This window comes from Acomys russatus, chromosome 7, assembly GCF_903995435.1.
Source record: "Acomys russatus chromosome 7, mAcoRus1.1, whole genome shotgun sequence".
NCBI lineage: Eukaryota > Metazoa > Chordata > Mammalia > Rodentia > Muridae > Acomys > Acomys russatus.
The window spans coordinates 51,371,355-51,392,077 of record NC_067143.1 but is presented as its reverse complement, the minus strand read 5'-3'; the positions used below and the strand labels follow the sequence as shown (position 1 = coordinate 51,392,077).

General features: G+C 51.4%; 2 protein-coding genes across 4 annotated transcripts in view; one reads left to right on the top strand and one right to left on the bottom strand.

Annotated features, from left to right (window-relative positions):
* Positions 1-20,723, top strand: part of Serpinh1 (serpin family H member 1) — a 671,742-nt gene that overhangs the window by 590,064 nt on the left and 60,955 nt on the right. The window lies entirely within an intron of this gene.
* The window catches only part of Gdpd5 (glycerophosphodiester phosphodiesterase domain containing 5), an 80,089-nt gene that overhangs the window by 32,593 nt on the left and 26,773 nt on the right, over positions 1-20,723 (bottom strand). Inside the window, exons 2-3 of the mRNA XM_051149034.1 lie at positions 18,233-18,314; positions 4,529-4,699 (exon numbers count right to left, since the gene is read on the bottom strand). Coding sequence (XP_051004991.1) covers positions 4,529-4,645 — 117 coding nt within the window. The 5' untranslated portion in view covers positions 4,646-4,699; positions 18,233-18,314. The remainder of the gene's footprint in view (positions 1-4,528; positions 4,700-18,232; positions 18,315-20,723) is intronic.

The window sequence follows — 20,723 nt, the reverse complement described above, 5'->3', positions numbered from 1 at the left end:
GTCCTATGGCTAGCACTGGTCCAAAGTGCTATGAGAGCCCACATGACGAGGAAGGAAAGCGATAGCTTGGTTTGGTGGAAAGATCTGAGTTAGGAGAAGGGAGAGAGGTGGGCGTTGGGACAGTGGGAGCAATGCCTCTGCGGTGAGAGGAGGAGGTATCCAGGAATACAGAGACACCTGGTTGGCATGGCCAGTGCGGAAGAGCAAGGAGGCGACAGAGGCAAGGGAAACATCATCCACCCCAGGAGGGAGGCCACTGGGGCTGGGGACTTGTCTGCTTACCCCTGCTGCTCCATTCCCAAAGACTCATCCATGCCCTCACAGTGCCGCCTGCCATCTCCTAGAGTGGCCTCCAGCTTCCCAGGCTAAGAATCATGGGATGAGAGACTCTTTCTAAGGCTCTGCCTGAGTCAGCCTATGATTGGACCTAGGTGTCTGTGGCGTTCCTCTCTTGCCCACATCCTTGCACATGCACATTTGTGCACAAGCAAGGGAGCATGTGCACTCAAGCGTGCATACACACACAAGCACACTTGTGCATATGCATGTGCGCGCACACACACACACACACACACACACGCACAAACACACACACTCACGCACACATGCACACACGTCATCTCCCCAAATTCTTCTGGCTCCCTTGATCTCCTCTCAAGGGCTCTCAGAGTGTTCTGTATAATGTAACCCCTGAGGCCTTTGCATAGCTCAGCCTAGGGCTGCTTGGCCTTGGGCTGCTCAGTACTGCTGCAGGCTCAGGCCTCCCAGGCAGCCTGTTTCCCTTCCCCAGATGAGATCCAGTGACTTTCAGCTCCCAAACACAAGTCAGAAGCAACAGACACCCTGCCCCGTCCACTCCACGTACCACTCAGTCCCAGCATTCCTTGGACCTGGCTTTGATCTCCCTGGGTGTCTATTCATAGCTCTCCCTTGACCCTCACCAGCCTGGGCTCCCTTTCTAGGGAGGAGAGAACTGGAATCTGTGAGCATGTGCCTGAATAGGTTTGTTGATTGACTATGTAAGTACAGCTTAGCCTAGCACACTGGAGGTAGAAGAGGGGGGAAGATACAGGCTGGGGGTATAAGCAGGGGTGTACACTGGGCCAACGGCTCCTCAGTGTGAATAAATCACTCTTCCTGGAGTCCCATCTACAAGCTGGGAGAGATCAATTAAGGTCATAAGAGCTTTTAAAAGGCAAGTGCAGCACAGACGCGCAAGACAGCTGATTATCATATTCAGCTTGGTGTTGTCTAGCTGGGAAGTTCCTCCAGGCCTCCGACCTAAATCCCTTTCAGTGTGGAAGCTGGTTTTGACACTGCTGCCTTCAGGGGACCCAGGGACTTGGGGGAGGGGCTTGCCAGAGAGGGGAGGGCCAGGGACAGCCGGAGAAAAGAAGTGTCTCACTGAGTCCTTAATTGGCAGTATTAAAGTAATGAGTCACAAACAGCCAATTAATTATCCTCAGTTATAAAAAGCTCTGCTTCCCTTCCTTGCTGTTGGGTGAGGCACCCTCCACCGAGCTGCTCCACACCCTCAGCCAGGGGCTCCCAGCTTCCTGCTTCTACACAGCTTTGGGAGTGGGGGCAAGGCAGTCGTGGGTGGGCAGGGGTGTGGCCTTCATGGAGGAGTTCTCTTCCAAGCTCTGTGATCTTGCTCATCCCCAGGGTCTGCTCGGGAGCCAGTCTGGCCTGACCAGGCTGCCACTGGGGATCCCAGCCTGGCATTGGAGGACAACCCTGTCTCACCCTAGACCCTGTTCCTCAGGCAAGCCACTTCCTGAGTCTGCTCCTGGCCCCACTCTCCTTGAGCTGTCATTATCCATGCATCAAGCAAAGCCATCTTCCTGCAGCCTCCAGCGACTGCAGGCCTGTCATGACCTCCTGCCCAGCTGCTCTGTGTCTGAACTTCTCCATCTGTGAAATGGGTGAACAACTAAATGTGGCCAGCAGGAGTAATAAAACAATTAACCTGGGATTATGTGTAACTCATTCACTGCCTGCATGCGGTGGTTGTCTTACCCACCCACCTACCCACCCTTACCATGACTGACTGCTTTATTTCCTGGCTCCAGGGTGAGAGCGGCATGACTCATCCACTCACTGCCACCCATCGCACAGGTGAGATATTGGTGGGGGAGGGGGATTGCATAGGCCACTCCTCCCTGCTTCCCAGAGCTAGCAGTGAGTGGCCTCTACTTGTCCAGCAGACTGTACAGAGCCCCAGTCCTGTGCAAACTGCTTTTGTTTTGTTTTGAGACCTGGGGCCTCAAGTAACTCAGGCTAGCTTGGAACTCTCTAAATGTGGGTTGGGGGTGACCTTGAACTTCTATTCCTCCTGCTGCCTGAGTGCTGGGATCACACACACAGGACCCATGTAACCCCCTCCCCACCCTGCACCCCTTTTGTCCGGTTTATCCAGTGCTGAGAAGCAAACCCAGGGCAAGCCCCTTACCCACTGAACTCCATGCCTAGCCTGCACCAGCTATCTGAGACTACAGCCCTCTGTTCCCTTTGCTGTGCCTGGCGAGAGTGCCCAGCAGAGCCCCATCACCGTTCCTGCCATCTGTGTCAGGAAGGGAGCAGGAGAGAAGAGCAAGAAAGAGAGAAAGTGTTCACACAAGTGGGAGAGGAAACAGGCTCTGAGCTTCGGAGGCTCAACATCAGCTGACTCTGAGGTCCCCTGAGGTGAGCTCAGCCATCTGCCGGGACAGAATGGGCTGAGGCGTCTCCCACTCCTTAAGCCTGGTTCCATACCCAGCACCCTAGAACCTGGTGTCCCCCCATAGCCTGGACCACCCAGGCTCCTTTCACTGCCTCAGCAACTTTCTCCACCCCTCTGCTGGTCACACTCAAGCCCCTTCACTTCCTGACTCATGGCCTAGAAAGGCTACCTGACCACTGGCCTTTCTGTTAGGAGCTTGGTCATCCCTCTAGTGCCTCAGCTGCCTTCCATCCCTAGCTCTGCTCATCACCACTGGATGATCTTGCTCTTAGCCCCTGGCTTCTGCTTCCCCATGACCCACGGGTCACTAGGAGCAATAGGAGTGGAGCCTGTCAGCAGAGCCCTGAATCACAGAGCATATAGGGTACCAGCCAGAGGGAGGCCAGGTCAAAGAGGCCCACCGCCTGCCCCAGGCCTCAGTTGGGGGACCGCTATGGAACAAAGTAGATGGCCCATAATGCTGACGTCACTGATCTGGCCCCTCCCCATCCCCGTGATATAGCAGCTGTGGCTTGGCACCTGGACTGACCTGTCCTAATAGCATCTCACTGGTGGCCTCATGCAGATCGTTTAGCATTCCTGTCTCACATGGTGGTCCATGAGAAGGTACGTACCACCTCTCCTTCCCAGGTGCCCAGCTCACATCCCCTGGCTACTGGAGGAAGAGGCACCCCGACCCTTCATCTGTCAACTCTGGTTTGTGTCTTTCCCTGGCAGACAGATTCTGTCTACCCAAGAGATAACGGCCACATCATGTAGTGCCCAGGATGCCAGCCCATGCCACAGCCACAGTGGGAGGTGGGTTCTTGCCCTTGTTCTGTTCAGTCATGTTTCCCCCTCCATGCAGGGAGTGGGGACACAGTAAGGAATCTGCTCTGGGTCCGTTCTGGCAGTTCATGTCTTTCATAAGGGCCATAGCCTAGGCTTCTGGCACCCCATTCCTCTCTAGCACAAACAGGGGAGGGCAGGAGGGTAAGACAAGGACCCTGCCCTTCCCAGCCCGCAGCCTGGCTGAGCCTCAGCCCTCAGCTGCTGCACCCTTGACCTGCCAGCCTGCTTGGGCCTGGTGAATTCAGAGGCTAGCTTCTTTGTTCAGACAAGCAGGAGGGAGGAGAAAAGCTGTTCTCCGGGCAGCAAAGCTTTTAGATAAACACCACACAGGAATTGGGTTCCTTCAGAGAAGAAACCAGATCCACCATCTGATAGTGCCCCAGGGACAGGAGTGCAGCTTGGTCTGGCCAGGGAAGCCGGCACTGAGGCCTCTTTATCCAGCTTAGCACCTGCTGCCAGCCCTGGCAAGCCAGCAGCTCAGGTGACTGGGCCCTGGTGCCAGGCTATGGCCCCATCAGCTCTCAGGCTCCAGGATGGCCAGACCCCACCTTCTCATCCTCCTGACATCCTCATCTGGCCTTTCAGACCTGTGAGAACAGAGAGACCTGCTGTTCCTCATGGGGTGACCCCTCTTAGATTACCTTACCACCACCACACACACACACACACACACACACACACACACACACACACACACACACTTCCCGCTCAGGCCCCTGGAACAAGCTGCACTCACTACCAGAAGACAGTTAATAACTGTCTATATCCATGCAGGCAAGCTCCTTCCTGTCCATCCCACCGGGCCAGAGGTCTCAGCAATCACTATGGGCCAATTTTTCCAAGGAAGAAACTGAGCCCTGCATGGGTTATGGACCTGTCCAGAACCACACAGACAACCAAACCCTCATTTCCCTCAGCTTCAGGGTCCAGCACTGGGCTTTTGGATGCCTGTGACTCCATCCTGGGGAATCTTACCGGTGTGGTGTCATCGTGTGAGCGTTGGTAGCGCTTCCAGCGGCAGCCATAGATGCCCGTGAGGCACGAGAGGCACAGTTGGGGCTCGTAGTACTGCAGGGGCTGGTGTCTCACCATGCTCGTGCCCGCGGCCCTGGTGCCCGGCTCTCAAGCGCCCATGGAGGCCCCTGGCTGGTGCTATGGGGGAGGGGAGAGAGAGAGCATAGGCTGTGAGTCATGGGGAGGGCGAGGAGTTAGGCTGCAGAAGTAACCATAGCCGGGGTCAGGAAGGTTAGCCTCTTCTGGAAGCCCTACTGGGTCCTGGGTCCCTGGGACCTGTCCCTGCCCCCTCATTCTCCTGACTTCTTGCCCTCAGGTCACACTGATGTCTTCAGAGTTTGTCACTTACCTAGCATGATGTTGTTTCCACTTCCCTTGGAAACCTGTACGGCGGCCCCTCTCTCCGCTCATCATGTAATCTAGGCTGGCCCTGAACTTTGGATCCTCCTGCGTGCTGGGGTTGCAGGCGTGCACCATCCTGCCCAGTTCGTAAGGCTTTTCCATAGGGCCTTCTGCAGACCTGGATCCCCCTCCCCGCCCCACCCCCCACCCCCATCCCCTAAGCCCCCTCGCATACTCTCAGATTCATTTGCTCAGCCGTGTTCTTAAATGTAATTTATCTGTTTATTCTGTTTGTCTGCCCACCCCACCGTAAGTTCCACGAAAGGCGGGGAGCTTTGTCTTTTTACTTCTCTGCTGTCTCCCCTGTAACTGGAACAGAGCCTGGCAATTGCAGACTTTCAAAATAAACATTCTACAAAACACATTCTCATAGCCACTGCTGACAGGCACGGAGTGCTTGAAATACAGTGGGCACTGGAAAGGGCCACCCACTCATGCTTCCTCTTCAACATCACAGCCACTTGAGGTGGCAGACACCCCATCCTCAAGCCATCTGACTGTTGAACAAACCGAGGCCCAGAGAGAGAGAGAGACTGGGCAGGGCCTGGCCTATAGCCACAGTACGCAAAGACAGCAGAGAGGAGGGTCCACTCCAGTACCCACAAGCAACCCAGGCCCAGGGGGTATTCAGTGTGGTGGAAACTATAAAGGCCGCTGGGAAACGGGGGAGGGGGCCACCTTGAGGGTCGCATTGCTACTAGCGGTGTCGCTGGTCAGCCCAGACCCCGCCCCTCTCCCTCAGTCTTCAGCCTCGCTCTGGATGTCACCAGTAAGGTGATTCCCTTGTGCAGATGAGAAGCCCGCCCAGCTGCTGCCTCTAAGACTCAAAGTTGTAAGTCCCCCACTAGATTCTAAGATGATGAGTGCCCCCCACTCCCACGCCCACTCCCACCCTGCCAAACACTTGTGCTACAGTGTCCGTGGGAAGAAAGCGACTGTTTTTTTATTGAAACACACTTTGCATCGGTAAAAGTCACCCTCACGCAGCATGCGTTGTGGTGTGCTCAGCGTGCATATTGTTAGTGTATTCGAGAAATTGTACTTAGTCCCTAACCACAACCACCCAATACCAGAGCATCTCTGCTATGCCAACAACCACCCCAACGCCCACTAGCAGTGGCACCCTCCCTCATTCACCTTTGCCTACCCCTCAGGCTTGGCAGCTACCGTGCCATTTTCTGTGGACATAGATTTGCCAATTCTAGAGATTTCCCATCTTGGAATCCATGGCCTTTTGTATGATGCTGCTTTGATTTAGCAAAAATGTCTTTCAAGGTTTATCCATGGCATGGCATGCATCAATACGTCATTTCCTTCTTTTCTGAGGAAAGGCCTCATGTAGCCCAGGTTGCCCTTGAATTTAATAAGTATCTTAGGCTGACCTTGTATTCCTGACCAGCCTCACAAGTGCTGGAGCTACAGGCAGCAGTGCCACTCCTAAATACCATTAAAAAAAACAAACAAACAAACAAACAGGTAAATAATACTCAGTTCTATGGCTGTTTTCCATCTTGTCCACCACTCACAACTTGAGGGATTCTATAGGTTGTTACCAGTTTTTGCTTGATTTTGTGTGGATGTGTATTTTCATTTCTCTTGGATACAGGCTTCGGGGATAGATTTTCTGGGTCATATGGCAACTCTTGTACTTGACATTTGCTACTTATTTGGAATAAGTACCACATTTATTTTCCAAAATGGCATCATGCCCTTTTCCGTTCCCAAAGTGTTGTCTTAGCCACCCCCATTTTATACATTTGAAATCTGAAGCTCAGAAAGACCCAGCCCCTCACAAAGGCCACACAGCAAAGCCAAAAGTCATTCCCAGGCTGTCTGGCTCCAGGGGACCTTACTGTAACCCATGGCTTGGCAAACCATAGCCACTGCCTTGCCAGATCTGACTTGTTGCCCTTTTTTGGGGGGCGGGGGTACATCTTGAAATCTAAGAATGTTTTTTTCCATTTTTAAATCACTGGGGGAATGAACTTAAAACAAGAATATCTTGTGACACATAAAAATCCTATGTGTGTCAAACTCCAGTGTCCATAAATAAAGCTTTATTGAAGATAGTCACACTGGGCCTCTCTGCACGAACAGTCTGTGGCTGCTTAAACTAGAACTGAAGGGTGAGTGGGCAGCTACAGTGGCCACGGTGAAGGAAGGAGGAGGGGGTGACAGTGGGCTTAGCCAGGGACAGGAGGAGGACTCAGGACTGCTTCTTGGAGCGTGTGAGACTGACTCAGACGACAACCACTAAGTGCAGGTGTCTTCATTAGGGTCTCTGTTGCTGTGATAAGATACCATGACCTTGGGGAAGAAAGGGTTAATTCCAGCATACAGCTCTTGGGCCACACTCCATCACTGAAGGAAGTCATGGCAGGAATAATTACTTCGAGAGAGAATGATCAGGCCATAGTAAAAATAAAATCACAGCGAAACCTAACTCCAACAGTGTAAATAACGCAGTGCCCAGTGTCTGGGCATCACCCACTCTCCTCTGGGCAGCAAAGGGCCTTGGCAGCGGCAGTTCTCCAAGTCTGCCACGCACAGTGCACACAGCTTGTCTCTCAGGCTCAGTCTAGCCCCACTCCACAAGTGCTGTTGCCCTCGGTGGTAACCCCTGACCCTGGCTTCTCTAGAACTTTGGGGATGCCACTGTAACTGGGCTGCATCTTCACCAAAAGCCTCCCATGGACTCTCTTCACAGACCCTAACCCCGCTGAGTAGTGCCAAGCCTCAACTTTTCTCTATGGGCCCCCTCAGTCCGGGGGCTCTGACTACAACTGAGACTGTACCTCCACTCTCCGGGGAGTCCAGGCCACACAGTGCCAAGACCCCAGCAGCTCTCCATGATTCTTCCATGACTTCAAAACCAGTACTACCTGGGAGACCCTTTCCCAAGTTTACCTACTGATACAAGGTTCAGTCTGGGCCCCCACATTCTTGGTCTTCCACAGTACATGGATACAGAAGCCCCAGCCTGGAAGCCAGAGTTCATCTCTGCAACCCGCAACGTTAAGGTTTCCATGGTCACATCAGCTGCCACATGTGCCCCTGTCTCCCAGCAGGGAGGAGGCCATTGCAGTGTAGGAAGAAGCCCAGATTCATCTCTCCCTGGCTATTGACTTGCTTTGAGGCAGAGCCACTCCAGTCTCCTCCATGGGCCTCAGTCTCTAGATGTGTAAAAAGGGGTGACAGGCTCTGCTTTGGAGAGTATGGGGCAGGCTCCGTGAACTGCTAGGCTGAGGTGAGAGAGGGGCACATCCCTGCAAAGACCAAGGCCCAGCATGTGGAGGCAGGAGCATGACTAGGACTCCCTGACCCTTGACCACTGGCCTCCCAGTCACCTCACTGTGATCCACACAAGAATGGAAAAGAGAACTCCATCTGAAGGGAAAGCAGTGGACCTCGGACTCGGTGACTCTACATCTGGGCTTCTCTCTCGCTTCTGTCCATAGCTGGAAGGTTCTTTCTATTCCCCCTGTGTGTCCCCTGACAGGGGCCATCTTATCTTCTCCCATCTCATCTTTTAGGAACCAGGTGACCTAAACCAATGACCAAGGCCACTTTGTCTCTGCCTCTGATGAGGACAGGCAGTCAATCCTGCCTTTCTGCAGGGGGTAGGGGCATCTCCCAGGCCCTGCAGACCCAGTCCTATCACACTGTCTGCTTCTAAGGTCTTCTTCTAGCCTTGCCTTCCACCTCCTGGCCAGGTCTCCTCTTCCTACCCTCCCTACTGACAGCTGGCCTCTGTTCAAAACACCACAAAAGCCAGGGTGTACTTTCACCAACCCCCTGACCAGGACCTGCCCTGCCAATCCAGCCTGCCCTCTGTCCTGTCTGGTTTACTTCTCCTAACCCTGGTAGTCTCTAGAGAACCTCCCGTGAATGCTGCCTCAGTTAGAGGTCTCTTGGGCCTACCATAGCCTACAGGTCCTGCCACTCTCCTGGACCATTCTGTTATATGTACACTGCTGACATGTGTGCCTCCCCTATGTGGCAACTGACTATCCCTAGATCCCTAGGGACCAGAACAGAGCAGTGAGAAGAGAATGTTCCAGAAGCTTGCTGGACAGAGGAAAATCCAGTTCTGCTCAGAGTTGTGGCTCAGAAACTGGGCGTCTGACACTTGGGTCAACTCTCACAGACAAGGTTCTTTCCACTGTGTCTCTCAGCCTGTTCCCACACTCCCCTTCCAGCACTGCTAAGGGAACCACTCAGCAGCAATGATTTCTCCAAGCCACCTCCCAAGACTGTTCATACCAGCCAAGTACCTGAGAAATGGCCTGCCAAGAGCCTCTGCCAGTTGTGGGACCAGAGAGGCCTCTGCCCAACCCTGAGTCCTGTGGTCTGTCTGAACACTTAACTCAACTTCTACAGCCTCCTGGTCTCCCAGGGAAAGTCCATGCCTCCATGGAGAAAGCACCTGCCACAGGGTCCTGGCAGGATGGAGGGTATGCACGCCCACCTCCACAGTCCTCCGCCACCCTAACACCCTGACATGTGTCCTCATCCATCCTCCCATCTATGACTGCCAGCTGCCAAGCCAACCAGATCTCAGCCTGCGATGCCCAATCACTTTTCTGACAAGTGAGGGCCTGGGTCTTAGTGTGTCCCTCAGTAGACTTGCTATGTGACTTTGCTCAGAGTCATTTCTGCATCTGGGACTTACTTTACATGACACAGAAGCGGGCCTAGCTGAAATAGCACAGGAAGTGTTCATGTCTGCAAGAGAAAGCAATGAGGTGACGGTGCAATTCCTGAAGGGTTTGCCATGTAAGAATAAGGACCTGTGTTTGATCCCCAGGACCCACATAAAAAAGCTGAGCACAGGAGCCAGTGAGATGGCTCAAAGGGTGGAAGTGGTTGCCAGGGCACCTGATGAGCTGAGTTTGACCATCAGAATCCACGTGATAGAAGGAGAGCACTGAGTTTTCCCACCAGTTTTCCTCTGACCTCCACAGGTGCACTGAGACACACATGTGCATGCATGAGCACACGCGCGCCGCATACACACACACACACAACCGTACAATCCCAGCTCTGAGCACACACACACACACACACACACACACACACACACACAAACACAAACACAAAACTTTACAATCCTAGCTCAGGAGAGGCAGAGACATGTAGAACTTTGCGACTCAGTGGCCAGTCAGGCGAGCCTAATCGATGAGTTGCTGATCGATGAGTGAGAGACCCTGCCTCAAAAACAGGCTGTTGGTTGACACCTAAAAAAAAGGACACATCCATATCCACAAGGGAGTAAAACATGGGTGCTTGATACTGAAATGAATCTTGGAGCTGGGTGTAATGGCACCCGATTTTAATCCCTGTACTCAGGAGACAGAGGCAGGCAGATTGATATGAGTTCAAGGCCAGCCTGGTCTACAAAGCCAGTCCAGGACAGCCAGGGCTACACAGAGAAACTCTGTCTCAAAAACAAAACAAAACCAAAAAACCAAAAAACAAAAAACAAAAAGAAAAGAAATGAATCTTGAAAATGATACTCTAAATACAGGAAGCCAGTTAAACAAGACTATATATTATGTGACTTCACTTATAAGGCCCACTGAGGCCAACAGACAAACAGTAGATTAATGAACACCAGGGCTAGGAGGACTAGAGAGGGACAAAGCATCTGACCGTGGGTCTGCAGCTGCTTCAGGAAGTGATGCAACTGTTCTAGAATTAGTGGTAATGTTGTTATGACTATGAATGCACAAAACTACCTAACTGTGCTCTTTAAATAGGCAAGTTGGCTGGGCATGGTGGCGCACGCTTTTAATCCCAGCACTCGGGAGGCAGAGGCAGGTGGATTGCTATGAGTTCGAGGCCAGCCTGGTCTACAAAGCCAGTCCAGGACAGCCAAGGCTACACAGAGAAACCCTGTCTCGAAAAACCAAAACCAAAACCAAAACAAACAAAAACAGGCAAGTTGTAGCCAGCCATAGTGGTGCAGCCCTTTAATTCCAGTGCTCAGGAGGCAGAGGCAGAGGTAGGAGGATCTCTGTGAGTTTGAGGCCAGCCTGCTCTATATAGTAAGTTCCAGGATAGCCAGAGCTACATAGTGAGACCTTTTCTAAAACAAAGAAGCAAACAAACAAACACAAGCAAGCAAACAAACAAACAAAAGGCAAGTTGTGCCAGGCACAGTGGCACATACCTGTAATTATATCAGCCAGGAGGATCACCTGAGTTCAAGGCCACCCTGGTCTACAAATTTCCAGGCAAAAATAAAACAAGGCTGGACATTCTTAGCAAAATTTTTTTTTTTTTTTTTAACTCCAGCACTTGGGAGCCCAAGGCAGGTAGATCTCTGTGTGTTCCAGGCTACCCTGGTCTACATACCAAATTCTAGGCCAGCCAGAGATTCATGGTAAGACCCTCTCTCAAACAATAAAACAAAGAAACAACCTAACAACAATAATGAAATAGATAAATTGTGTCTTATATAATAAAGCAGTTTCCTTTTTGTTTGCCCAGATCTGAAAGTCACTGTAACTAAAGGGACAGTGGCCTTGGGTTCTTGCTGTGCCTGGATCCCTCCATTCTTGCCCAGGATGAGGTCTCTGGAACACTCCAGTTCTGAGAACTGTCCTGTCCCCTTCAAGGGGCTCCTCTGCTCTGACTGATTGAATCGTTTCTATGGTTTGTGGCCAGAACCCTTTACCAGGGCCAGGGTGTTCCCTGTGGCCCTAGCTCTCAGCAGGTTTTAAGCAGTGAACGAGTGTACTGCAGGAACGGCAGAACAACACAGGTACAATTTAATTGCTGTTAGTCACAGCAACTACTGTCTGTCCATGCTGTCACCTGCCTGATGTATGGTATGGCGGACTCAATGGGGGTGAGGGTTAGTGGGTGTGTGGGCATCCTGGGCACAAGGAGCCTGATGGGTCTTATGGTGAGCACCAGAGAGACAGTCCCTGTTGGGTGATGTGGTGGGCACCACGAGCGTAAGAGCTTGCTGGGGGCCACGCTTAGTCCTGGCCATGGAACCTCCAGATAACAACCCCACCAAGTGGAGACCATGCCTACCTACAAATTGTGCCCGGGAAGAGTGGGTAAACTACGGCACATCACACAGTGGAATATTACTTAATAAGGAGCAACCTGGGCATGGTGGCAGAGGCCTGTAATCCCAGCACTGGAGAACTGCATACTGAAATTTTGTCTCCAGGAAAGAACTAGCAAGCCACAGACAGACAAGAAGAAACTTGGAAGCATAGTTGTAGATGACAGAAGGCTTCTCTTTGAGACATTCTAGAACAGGTAAAAAAAAAAAAAAAAAAATAGAGATGACCGAAAGATCAGTGCTTGCCCGGGGCTCAGGGGGAGGGAGGACCAGGTGGCACGCGGATGGGGATGTTAAAGCAGCCACCCTGTTCTGTATGCCCCAGTAATGCTCCTCTTGTCAACCCCCAGAGGCCCAACTATACAAATCATCACTCTAGTCAGTAACAAGGTAACAACACCTAGTCACCAACTGACCCAAATGTACCACAGTAACTCAGAATATAAAAAATAGGGATGGGCACATGCCTATGATCCCAGCACTTGGGGAAGCAGAGGCAGGCGGATTGCTGGGAGTTCAAGGCCAAGACCACACAGAGAACCCTTGTCTCTAACAAACAAACAAACAACAACAAAAACTTACCCCACCTTTTCCCAAAAAAGGGGAAAGTGTGAGGAGAGATGGGCAGACGAAGAGTGTGCTGAGAACTAAGATTTACAATCAACTTCTCTAAAGGCTAGAATGGATATTTAGAAGTCTATTAATCTCTCTCTCTCTCTCTCTCTCTCTCTCTCTCTCTCTCTCTCTCTCTCTCTCTCTCACACACACACACACACATGCAAGCACACATGCACAGCCCACTGATTAGATAAGGCTCACACAGATAATCTCGGAACAACTCTACCTAAAATCAGGGTACTAAATAAAATCCAGGCTACCTCAGCAGTAGCCCCCAGTGTGGGCCAGTCCTCAGTCTAGCTCTGTCTACCTCCCTCTCACCACAGGAGCCAGCAGCCTGCGCCTCCCAGGGCTGAGCACTGTGTTTTGGTTGGCATCAAGGACACCCAGGTCAGAAACTGGAAGAGGAAAGACCTGAGGGTGCCAGGGCTGGGGGGTGGGGCCTGGCCTTCTCCATGGTGTGCCAGGCCCTAGGGAGGGAAGGAGGCACTGGGCAACATCTTCTCCTCCTTGGCCTTGGCTGCATCTACTTCACTTCAACCCTAGCCAGGCCCAGCGCTGGTGGTCTGAGGTTAAACTTGGCCACCTCCGTTTTTCTGTGTGACCACATCTCTATTCCTGTTTTCTTACTAAGGTCGTAACAGGGGGCCTCGACTCTCTGAGACAATCTCCAAGGATTTCTTCAGCATTCCTAACACCCTTTCCTCACCAGCTTTCTCTCTATCCCCAGGGCAAAGCAGAGTTGTGGCAGCTCAGGGAAGACAGGCTATATCCCACAATCCTCCAGGGTCATGGCAGAAGAGCCCCTCTGTTGCCAGGGCTAGGCCTGAGTGTGAGGAACCACCTGACTCTGGAACTCCTCACTCCTGGAGGCTTAGGAAAAGCCTTAGGAGCCACCTCAGAGGACCCGTGTTCCCACTGCCTGGCTTCATCAGATGGCTTGCGGAGAGCAGGAGGTGCTCCGCCTCTCTGGGTCTCAGAGAAAGCCCCACGTTCTGGCAAGTCAATAGTGAAGTAGCTAGACCTACGGCAGGTAGGAAATCTAACTGGGCAGTGGGAGAGCCTGGCAGGCAGAAGGAAACATCTGGGAGGCCTCCCAGGTTTAAAAAAAAAAAAGGGCCAGGTAGGCTCCACCCCATCACACCTGCTCTCTGTTTGAGGAAAAGTAACTCAGTGGGGGAGGGCTGCCAGAGCCCTCAAATAATTAATCATGCCATAATTAGAGTCATTATGAATCTTCCACATGGTAAGCCAGGTTTTTTTGTTTAGCCAACTCCTCTGTTGCAGGAGACGGCTGGATCTTCTGGGAAAGAACTGGAGGCCAAGGAAGGCCAGGTCTTCCCATACGTGTGTGCCCCGCCTCCCCTCCCCCCTCCCCCCAGGCCAAGGAAAGCCAGGTTTTCCCACATATGAGTGTGTGTGCCCTCAGGCCATCCAGTTTTCTCAGCTCCCAGGGCGCTCTCTCTGGCTCCTTTTGTTGATAAGGGCAGCTTTCTCCTCAGGCCTCAGCCCGTCCCGCCCCCCCCTCAGGTTCTGAGCTCTGTCACAGGTAGTTTAGAGGCTTCCACCCAGGTCAGGTGTAACTTCTAGATAGCTAAGCGATTCATCACTATGGCCTTTCCTTCCCTCAAGGAGATGACCTCAATGTAGGAAAAGCAGCTTGGATTACTAAAGCAGGCACAGTGCTTCTACCTGCGTCACCCTGGTGAGGTGTCTGTCACACGAACTTCCCAGCTCTTACCAAGATCTTCATTTCACAGACATCATCAGGAAGCTGCCCAGGGCCTCAGAGGCTGGGAACCAGCAGACTCTGAGCCTCGGGGGTGGGCTAAAGACCCCAGCCAGGGGCTTGAGAGACAAACCTACACATTTAGGATACAGTCAAGGCCATGGGTTGACAGGCTTGAGGACTTGCCTAGGAACCTTGGGTTCTCTTGGCACTCAAAGACTGTAGGGATCCGTCCTTCTAGGTCAGCAGTTCTCAACTTGTGGGTCACAACCCTTTTGACAAACCTCTAGGTCCAAAAATACTTACACTATTACTCTTAACAGTAGCAAAATAACAGTAATAAAGTAGCAAAAAAAATAATAATAATAATTTTATGCTTGAGGTCACCACAACATGAGGAACTCTATTAAAGAGTCAAAGCATTATGTTCCAGATCAAAGCTACAAGCACAGGAGTGAAGAGTTGCCACAACTAGCCAGCCCTGCCAGGCACATGGCACATGCCTTTAATCCCAGCACTTGGGAAGTAGAGGCAGAGACATGCAGACCTCTGTGAGTTCATGGCCCCCCTGATCTACAGAGCGAGTTGCAGGCCAGCCAGTTACCCAGGAGACGTCTCAATAAAAGATAATGTCTAGGCCTACCCAGAGAGCAGAGCTTTTCTTTATAAAACCATAGACTTCAGGCCTCATGGGCCCTAAATCAATTTCAGCATTCTAGCACACAGTAGGCCTGGACAGGAAGAACAGGAGTTTAAGACCAGCCTTAACTACATAATAAGACTCTGTCTTAAAACAAACAAATGGCACCACAACCTTAGCATTCTAGAGCAAACTGATTACATTTCAAAACCAGGAAGCCCGAGTGTCGCTCTCTCTGGCCTCTCCATGGGGATGTCCCTGCACAGCAACTAATGCCTATGCCCGCTCCTTACATGGGCTCCTATGGCAGTCCTACCTCTCTAGAGGCTTGGGAGGCCCCTCCAAGCCTTCAAGATTGCAGGAAGGTTGTGGCTGGAGAGATCGCTCAGAGTGTTAAGGGCACTGACTGCTCCTCCAGAGGTCCTGAGTTCAATTCCCAACAACCACATGGTGGTTCAAAACCATCTATAATATGATCTGATGCCCTCTTCTGGCCTTCAGGTGTAAGTGCAGGCATAGCTCTGTATACATAATGATAAATAAATCTTAAAAAAAAAAAGATTGCAGGAAGGTTGTCCCAGGAGGAGTTCCTGGCCCTCTCATGGCTCCCCTCTCTCAGCCTCTCCCTGACCAATAAGAACCCATGAGCATCCTAAAGACCTTTGGCTGGGTCTTGAGGGCCAGTGGCGGGGAGGGGCAGCAGGGGGAGCATGGGGCTGACTCAATACCCTCTCATCTATATTCTCAGGTGGATGTCCTGGGCTTTGCCCAACAGCCTAGTGATTTGGCCACAGGGTTTCCCCTAGGGGGCAACTGACCATGAGGTGGGGAAGGGGAGAAGGAAGCTGGTTCTGGCAAAGATTTGTACCCTGGAAACTCTCTCTGGCCAGTTTTTTGTCCCTTAAAGAAATGGGGAGTGCCGGCTGTGGTGGCGCACACCTTTAATCCCAGCACTTGGGAGGCAGAGGCAGGAGGATCACTGTGAGTTCAAGGCCAACCTGGTCTACAAAGTGAGTCCAGGACAGCCAAGGCTACACAGAGACCATATCTTGGAGAGATAAAAAAAAAAATATTTACTTCTGTAAACTAGCAGAGTTCTTATACAAACAGCTTCTCTAATCCAAATATAGCAGCAATTTTTGGGGGGTTGCTATGTTCTCCTTTGTTCCTAAATATCTATTTGGGTTTTCTACCCCACTTCAGACTGTTCAATTCCCAAATAAAAGACACAGAGACTTTTTAGGTTTATAATAAACCTTAAAGCACTAGAGCTGAACAGATGCCAATCTTCTAACTATTTTGCTGTTTCCCAGCCTTGCTCCTCAATATTACTTGTCCAGGATGGAGCGAGAAGCAAGCCCTTCCATCTAAGGAACCCTCTCCTGTCTCCTCCCGTCACATTTGCCTCTCCAGTCTCTATCCCCCTCCCTCCTTTTGCACCAGACTCCAAACACAAGTCCTGGCGACAGCTTTAACAACCTGTGTGCCCTGCCCATGCCCCCAACTCCCATCCATGTTAACACAAGAACCTGTGCAAGCCTTAGGATGAGTCACACAGCCCCCCAGCCACGGCATCAGCCCTTTGGGCTCACATGGACTGGCTGAGCCCTCAAGAGTCATTACTGACCTCGGTACTTGGTCACCAGCTACTTCTGTTCAGATTCCTGCCCCATATGGCTGGCCAGCCTTGTCTGAAGCCCCAAGGATCTGCCACCTTGTACACAGTGATAGGGACACAAGACACCGCAGACCTCTTCCTGGCAAGGAGTATTGGGAGACCCGGGTATCACACACTGGGTTAGGCATCTAGTGGATGCCCATATATTTTCCCGGTGGAAAAAAAACTGGTTAAATGCACAAAGCAAAAGAGGTGAAAGAGCCAATCAGAGTTTTAAAACCACAGAACTATGAGGTGCAGTGGCACACATCCGTAATCTCCACACTCAGGAGCTGAGGCAGGAGGATAGTGTTCAAGGCTAGCCTGGACTACACAAGATTCTGTCTCTAAATAAATAAATCACACAGCTACAGAGCTATTCCTGAGTCTAAGAAAGGCTGAATTCTGCCTTTGAGTAATAATAATTAGTTGTTTCCAATTTATAGAATGGAATTAAATTGGGCTGGAGAAATGGCTCAGTGGTTAAGAGCACTGCCTGCACTTCCGAAGGGCCAGGGTTCAATTCCCAGCAACCACGTGGCAGCTCACAACTGTCTGTAACTCCAAGATCTGATACCCTCACCTCAATGCACATAAATTTAAAAATAAAAAAAAAAAAAAAAAAAAAGAATTAAATTGCTTAAAAAAGAAAAAAAAAAAATCCACAGTTAGGCACTTTTCCCCAACAAGTTTTTCTTAAGCCTCTGATACAGGTTTGCATGCTTTTGTACCAGGCCTGGTGAAGGCAACCTCAGGCTGAGGGCAGGATCCCCTCCCCAACCCCCCCACCCCCACCCCATCATCTCCTCCGTCGTCACTGTCTCTCTTTCCCACAGCATTCTGCCAAGAGAGGCCGTCTCTCTCCCCCGCCTAGGCATGTCTCGGATCATGAGGCCTAACCCTGTCTTCACCTCGTTCAAAGGTCAAATGTTCTTTCTGGTGATTAGAGCCTTGATTGACTGCTCAGGAAGTAAATCCCACCTCAGGGCAGCTACATGGCGCAGGCCTCCAGTCCCACCATTTGCTACGTGTCATGGTCTTTTCTAGGTTCTCTGTCCAGATGAACCCTCTCTGAGGCCATGAGACCATTAAAACCCCCAAAGTAGAGTTCCAGGAAACAGCTAATATGAGCTACAGACAGGCTGGGCACAGGGCTGGAGACAAGCCTATAGAGCTAAGGTTCAAAGGCCAGCTTCCTACTTAGTTAACTGGGTGAGCAACCTAATGCCACAGTGTTTCACTTTCCTGACTTCTAACACGGGGATGATGATGTCAAACTCGATGGCTGTCCCAAGGATCAGTGAGACCCAAATGAAGACGACACTGCACTAGGCAAGGGACCCCTTTTCTTGGCACCGCACTTTCCTTATCCATAAATGGGACAGTTGCTCCTGTTCCTCCTGCTTTTCTTCATAAACCGTAGAGTTCTTCCCCCAAGGGAGAGGCAGACATTGTTTCAGAAGCCAGGGGCCTGTTATCTGTAGCCTGTTTCTACTTCCTTTCCCCCACCCCACTTCCTTCCTTGCTTCTCTCTTTACCTGGAAGAAGGTCTGATAGCTACAGGCTGCACTCCAAGGGTGTCCTGGCCACAGAGACGGTGATGTCACTTCAGTCGAAGAGCTGAGGAGAAAGGAAACAAACTCACCGAGAGCCTTCATCTCTCACCCAACGTCTTTCCTCCACACCTCGCTTTCATGAGCCATGCTGTGGTACTGGCCACCCTAAAGCTGCCCACTCTGTGCTGGAGGTGGGCCCACTGATGGGTCCGCCCCACCCCCCGCCCCACCCCAATCTGGGGGAACTAGGGAAGCTTAGTAGCTGATCAAATCCTGGGCCCTGGGACAGGAGCACACGGTCCCACTTCCATTCCTGCAGGCCTACTTAAACCCCGACAACCCACTCCTTCAACACCCATGCCCCTCACCGGTCCATGGGAACAGGCCCCAGGGGCAGCCATCCTGGGATAGAGATCTTCCTGCTGCCATGGAACCTGCTTCCTCAGGAGCTGTGAGATCAGCTGTTCTTGCAAGGAAGCTGTCAGGGGAGGGACCGGTGGGCTGGAGGTGGATCTGGGGCACACGACTATGTGCCAGCGTTCTGACTCATGCACTGCCTCCCCACCAGCTCCCACAGCCAGTAGGGCAGCCCCCACCCTCAACCATGACGAGAGATGGGAGACTGGCTATACAAGAGGAGGGTAGAGGAAGGAGCCTCAGGGCAGCATTTCAGGCTTTAGAGGACACTGCCATCCTGCCTATATTCAGGGACACCAAGCCTGGCAGGGTCAGGGCCTTCCTGTGTCACACAGGGCAGCATGGTTCAGGTCTGGGCACCTGTCAGTTTTTTTGACAGCTCCCCGCAACCCACTCAGATCTTGGAGCCAGCATGAAGCACACACACAGTCAACCAGCCTCAGAGTGGGCAGGCTGAGTTGGGTCCAGAGATAGCCTCTGCAGACATGGAAGCAAACATCCATCCCACAGTCTTCGAGATGTCATGCACTTTATAGTTTTAAATGTACACTATTGACATAGGCTTGCTAATGCAGGCCTGTAAACCTAGCTAGTCAGGAGACCAAAGCAGAAGGATCAAAAAGTTCAAGGCCAAAAAAATAAAATAAAATAAAAAATAAAAAAAAAATTCAAGGCCTCATGGGTTTACAGAGTGACACGAGGCTAGTCGGGACAACTTAGATATCTCAAACATTTTAAAAGTTAACAGAAGTCTCAAGATGCAACATATACCAAGGCCCTGGGTCCAAGCACCCCACCACCACCACACACACACACACACATATACATGAACAATGGAACAAATAAAGAGAAACACTGATTTCCTTTATCTACCACAGGGACCCTCAGAATTGAGGCAGAGGGATCTAAACAGAGCAGCGTGGCTTAGACTTGAGAGTGCCAGGAACCACCCTGGGATCCTGCTATGAGCTGCAGCTGGCCTCAGCATGTCTTGTTTGGGCCTGAGGTTTTGTGTGCCCATGCCACAGAGCCAAGGACCACTGCTTGAGTCACAAAGACTTCCGGGAGAGTGCAGTGCTGGGTGGCTACCCCACGTGGAGTCTTGGCTTGTGTAGTTTGATCTTGAAGATCTTTGTCTCCTTCTGAATAAGGCAAAACCACGGAAGCCGGCTCACTAGCCCATGTCTGGCAGTCACTAGCTGCCATGTGCAAAGCACCCACACGAGACTTTTTAGATTTAAAACAGAGGTTCTAAGGGGCTGGAAGGACAGCTCAGTGGGAAAGACACCTACTGCTGAGCCTGCTGACCTGAGTTGGATCCTGGGGACAGTCAAAGTAGGAGAGAACTGATCCACAAGCTGTCCTTTACCTTGAGACACACACACACACACACACACACACACACACACACACACACACACACACACAAATGCAACAAAAATTTTCTAAACAATAAAGCAGAGGCCCCAGGAAGTGGGCACACCCGGTAAGGTGGCAGAGTTCAAATTAAACCCCAAATACCTCCCCCACCCCCTCTTCAGTCTACTGAGACAGGGTCACACTCTGCAGCTCAGACTGTCCTTCTGCCTCAGCCTCTTGAGGGTGAGGAGAATAACAACAAGCCACCCAGACAGCTTTTGTTTTGTTTTCCTTGGAATATTTTTTTCCACTGTGTAGTTTTGCTGGGTGTGGTTTTAAATTTTTTTTCTCATGTATATATGTGTGCATGTAACGTATGTGCGTATGGGTGTTCATGTGGGCACACATCTGTGCAGGTGCATGTGTGTGCTTATGTGCATGTGGAGGCCTAAGGCTGACATTGGGAGTCTTTCTTCCATTGCTCCCCCACCTCACTCACTGAGCCACAGTCTCTTACTTGGAGCCTCGATCTGGCCGATATGGACAGTCTGGCTAGCTAGCTTGCTCCAGGGGTTCCCCATCGCTGCCTTCTGAGACCTAGGTTTACAGGCAAGCCTCCATGCACACTAGGTTCACATAGGTCCTCGGAATCCAAACTCCAAGCCTTATGCTTGCATAGCAAGCATTTTACCCCTTG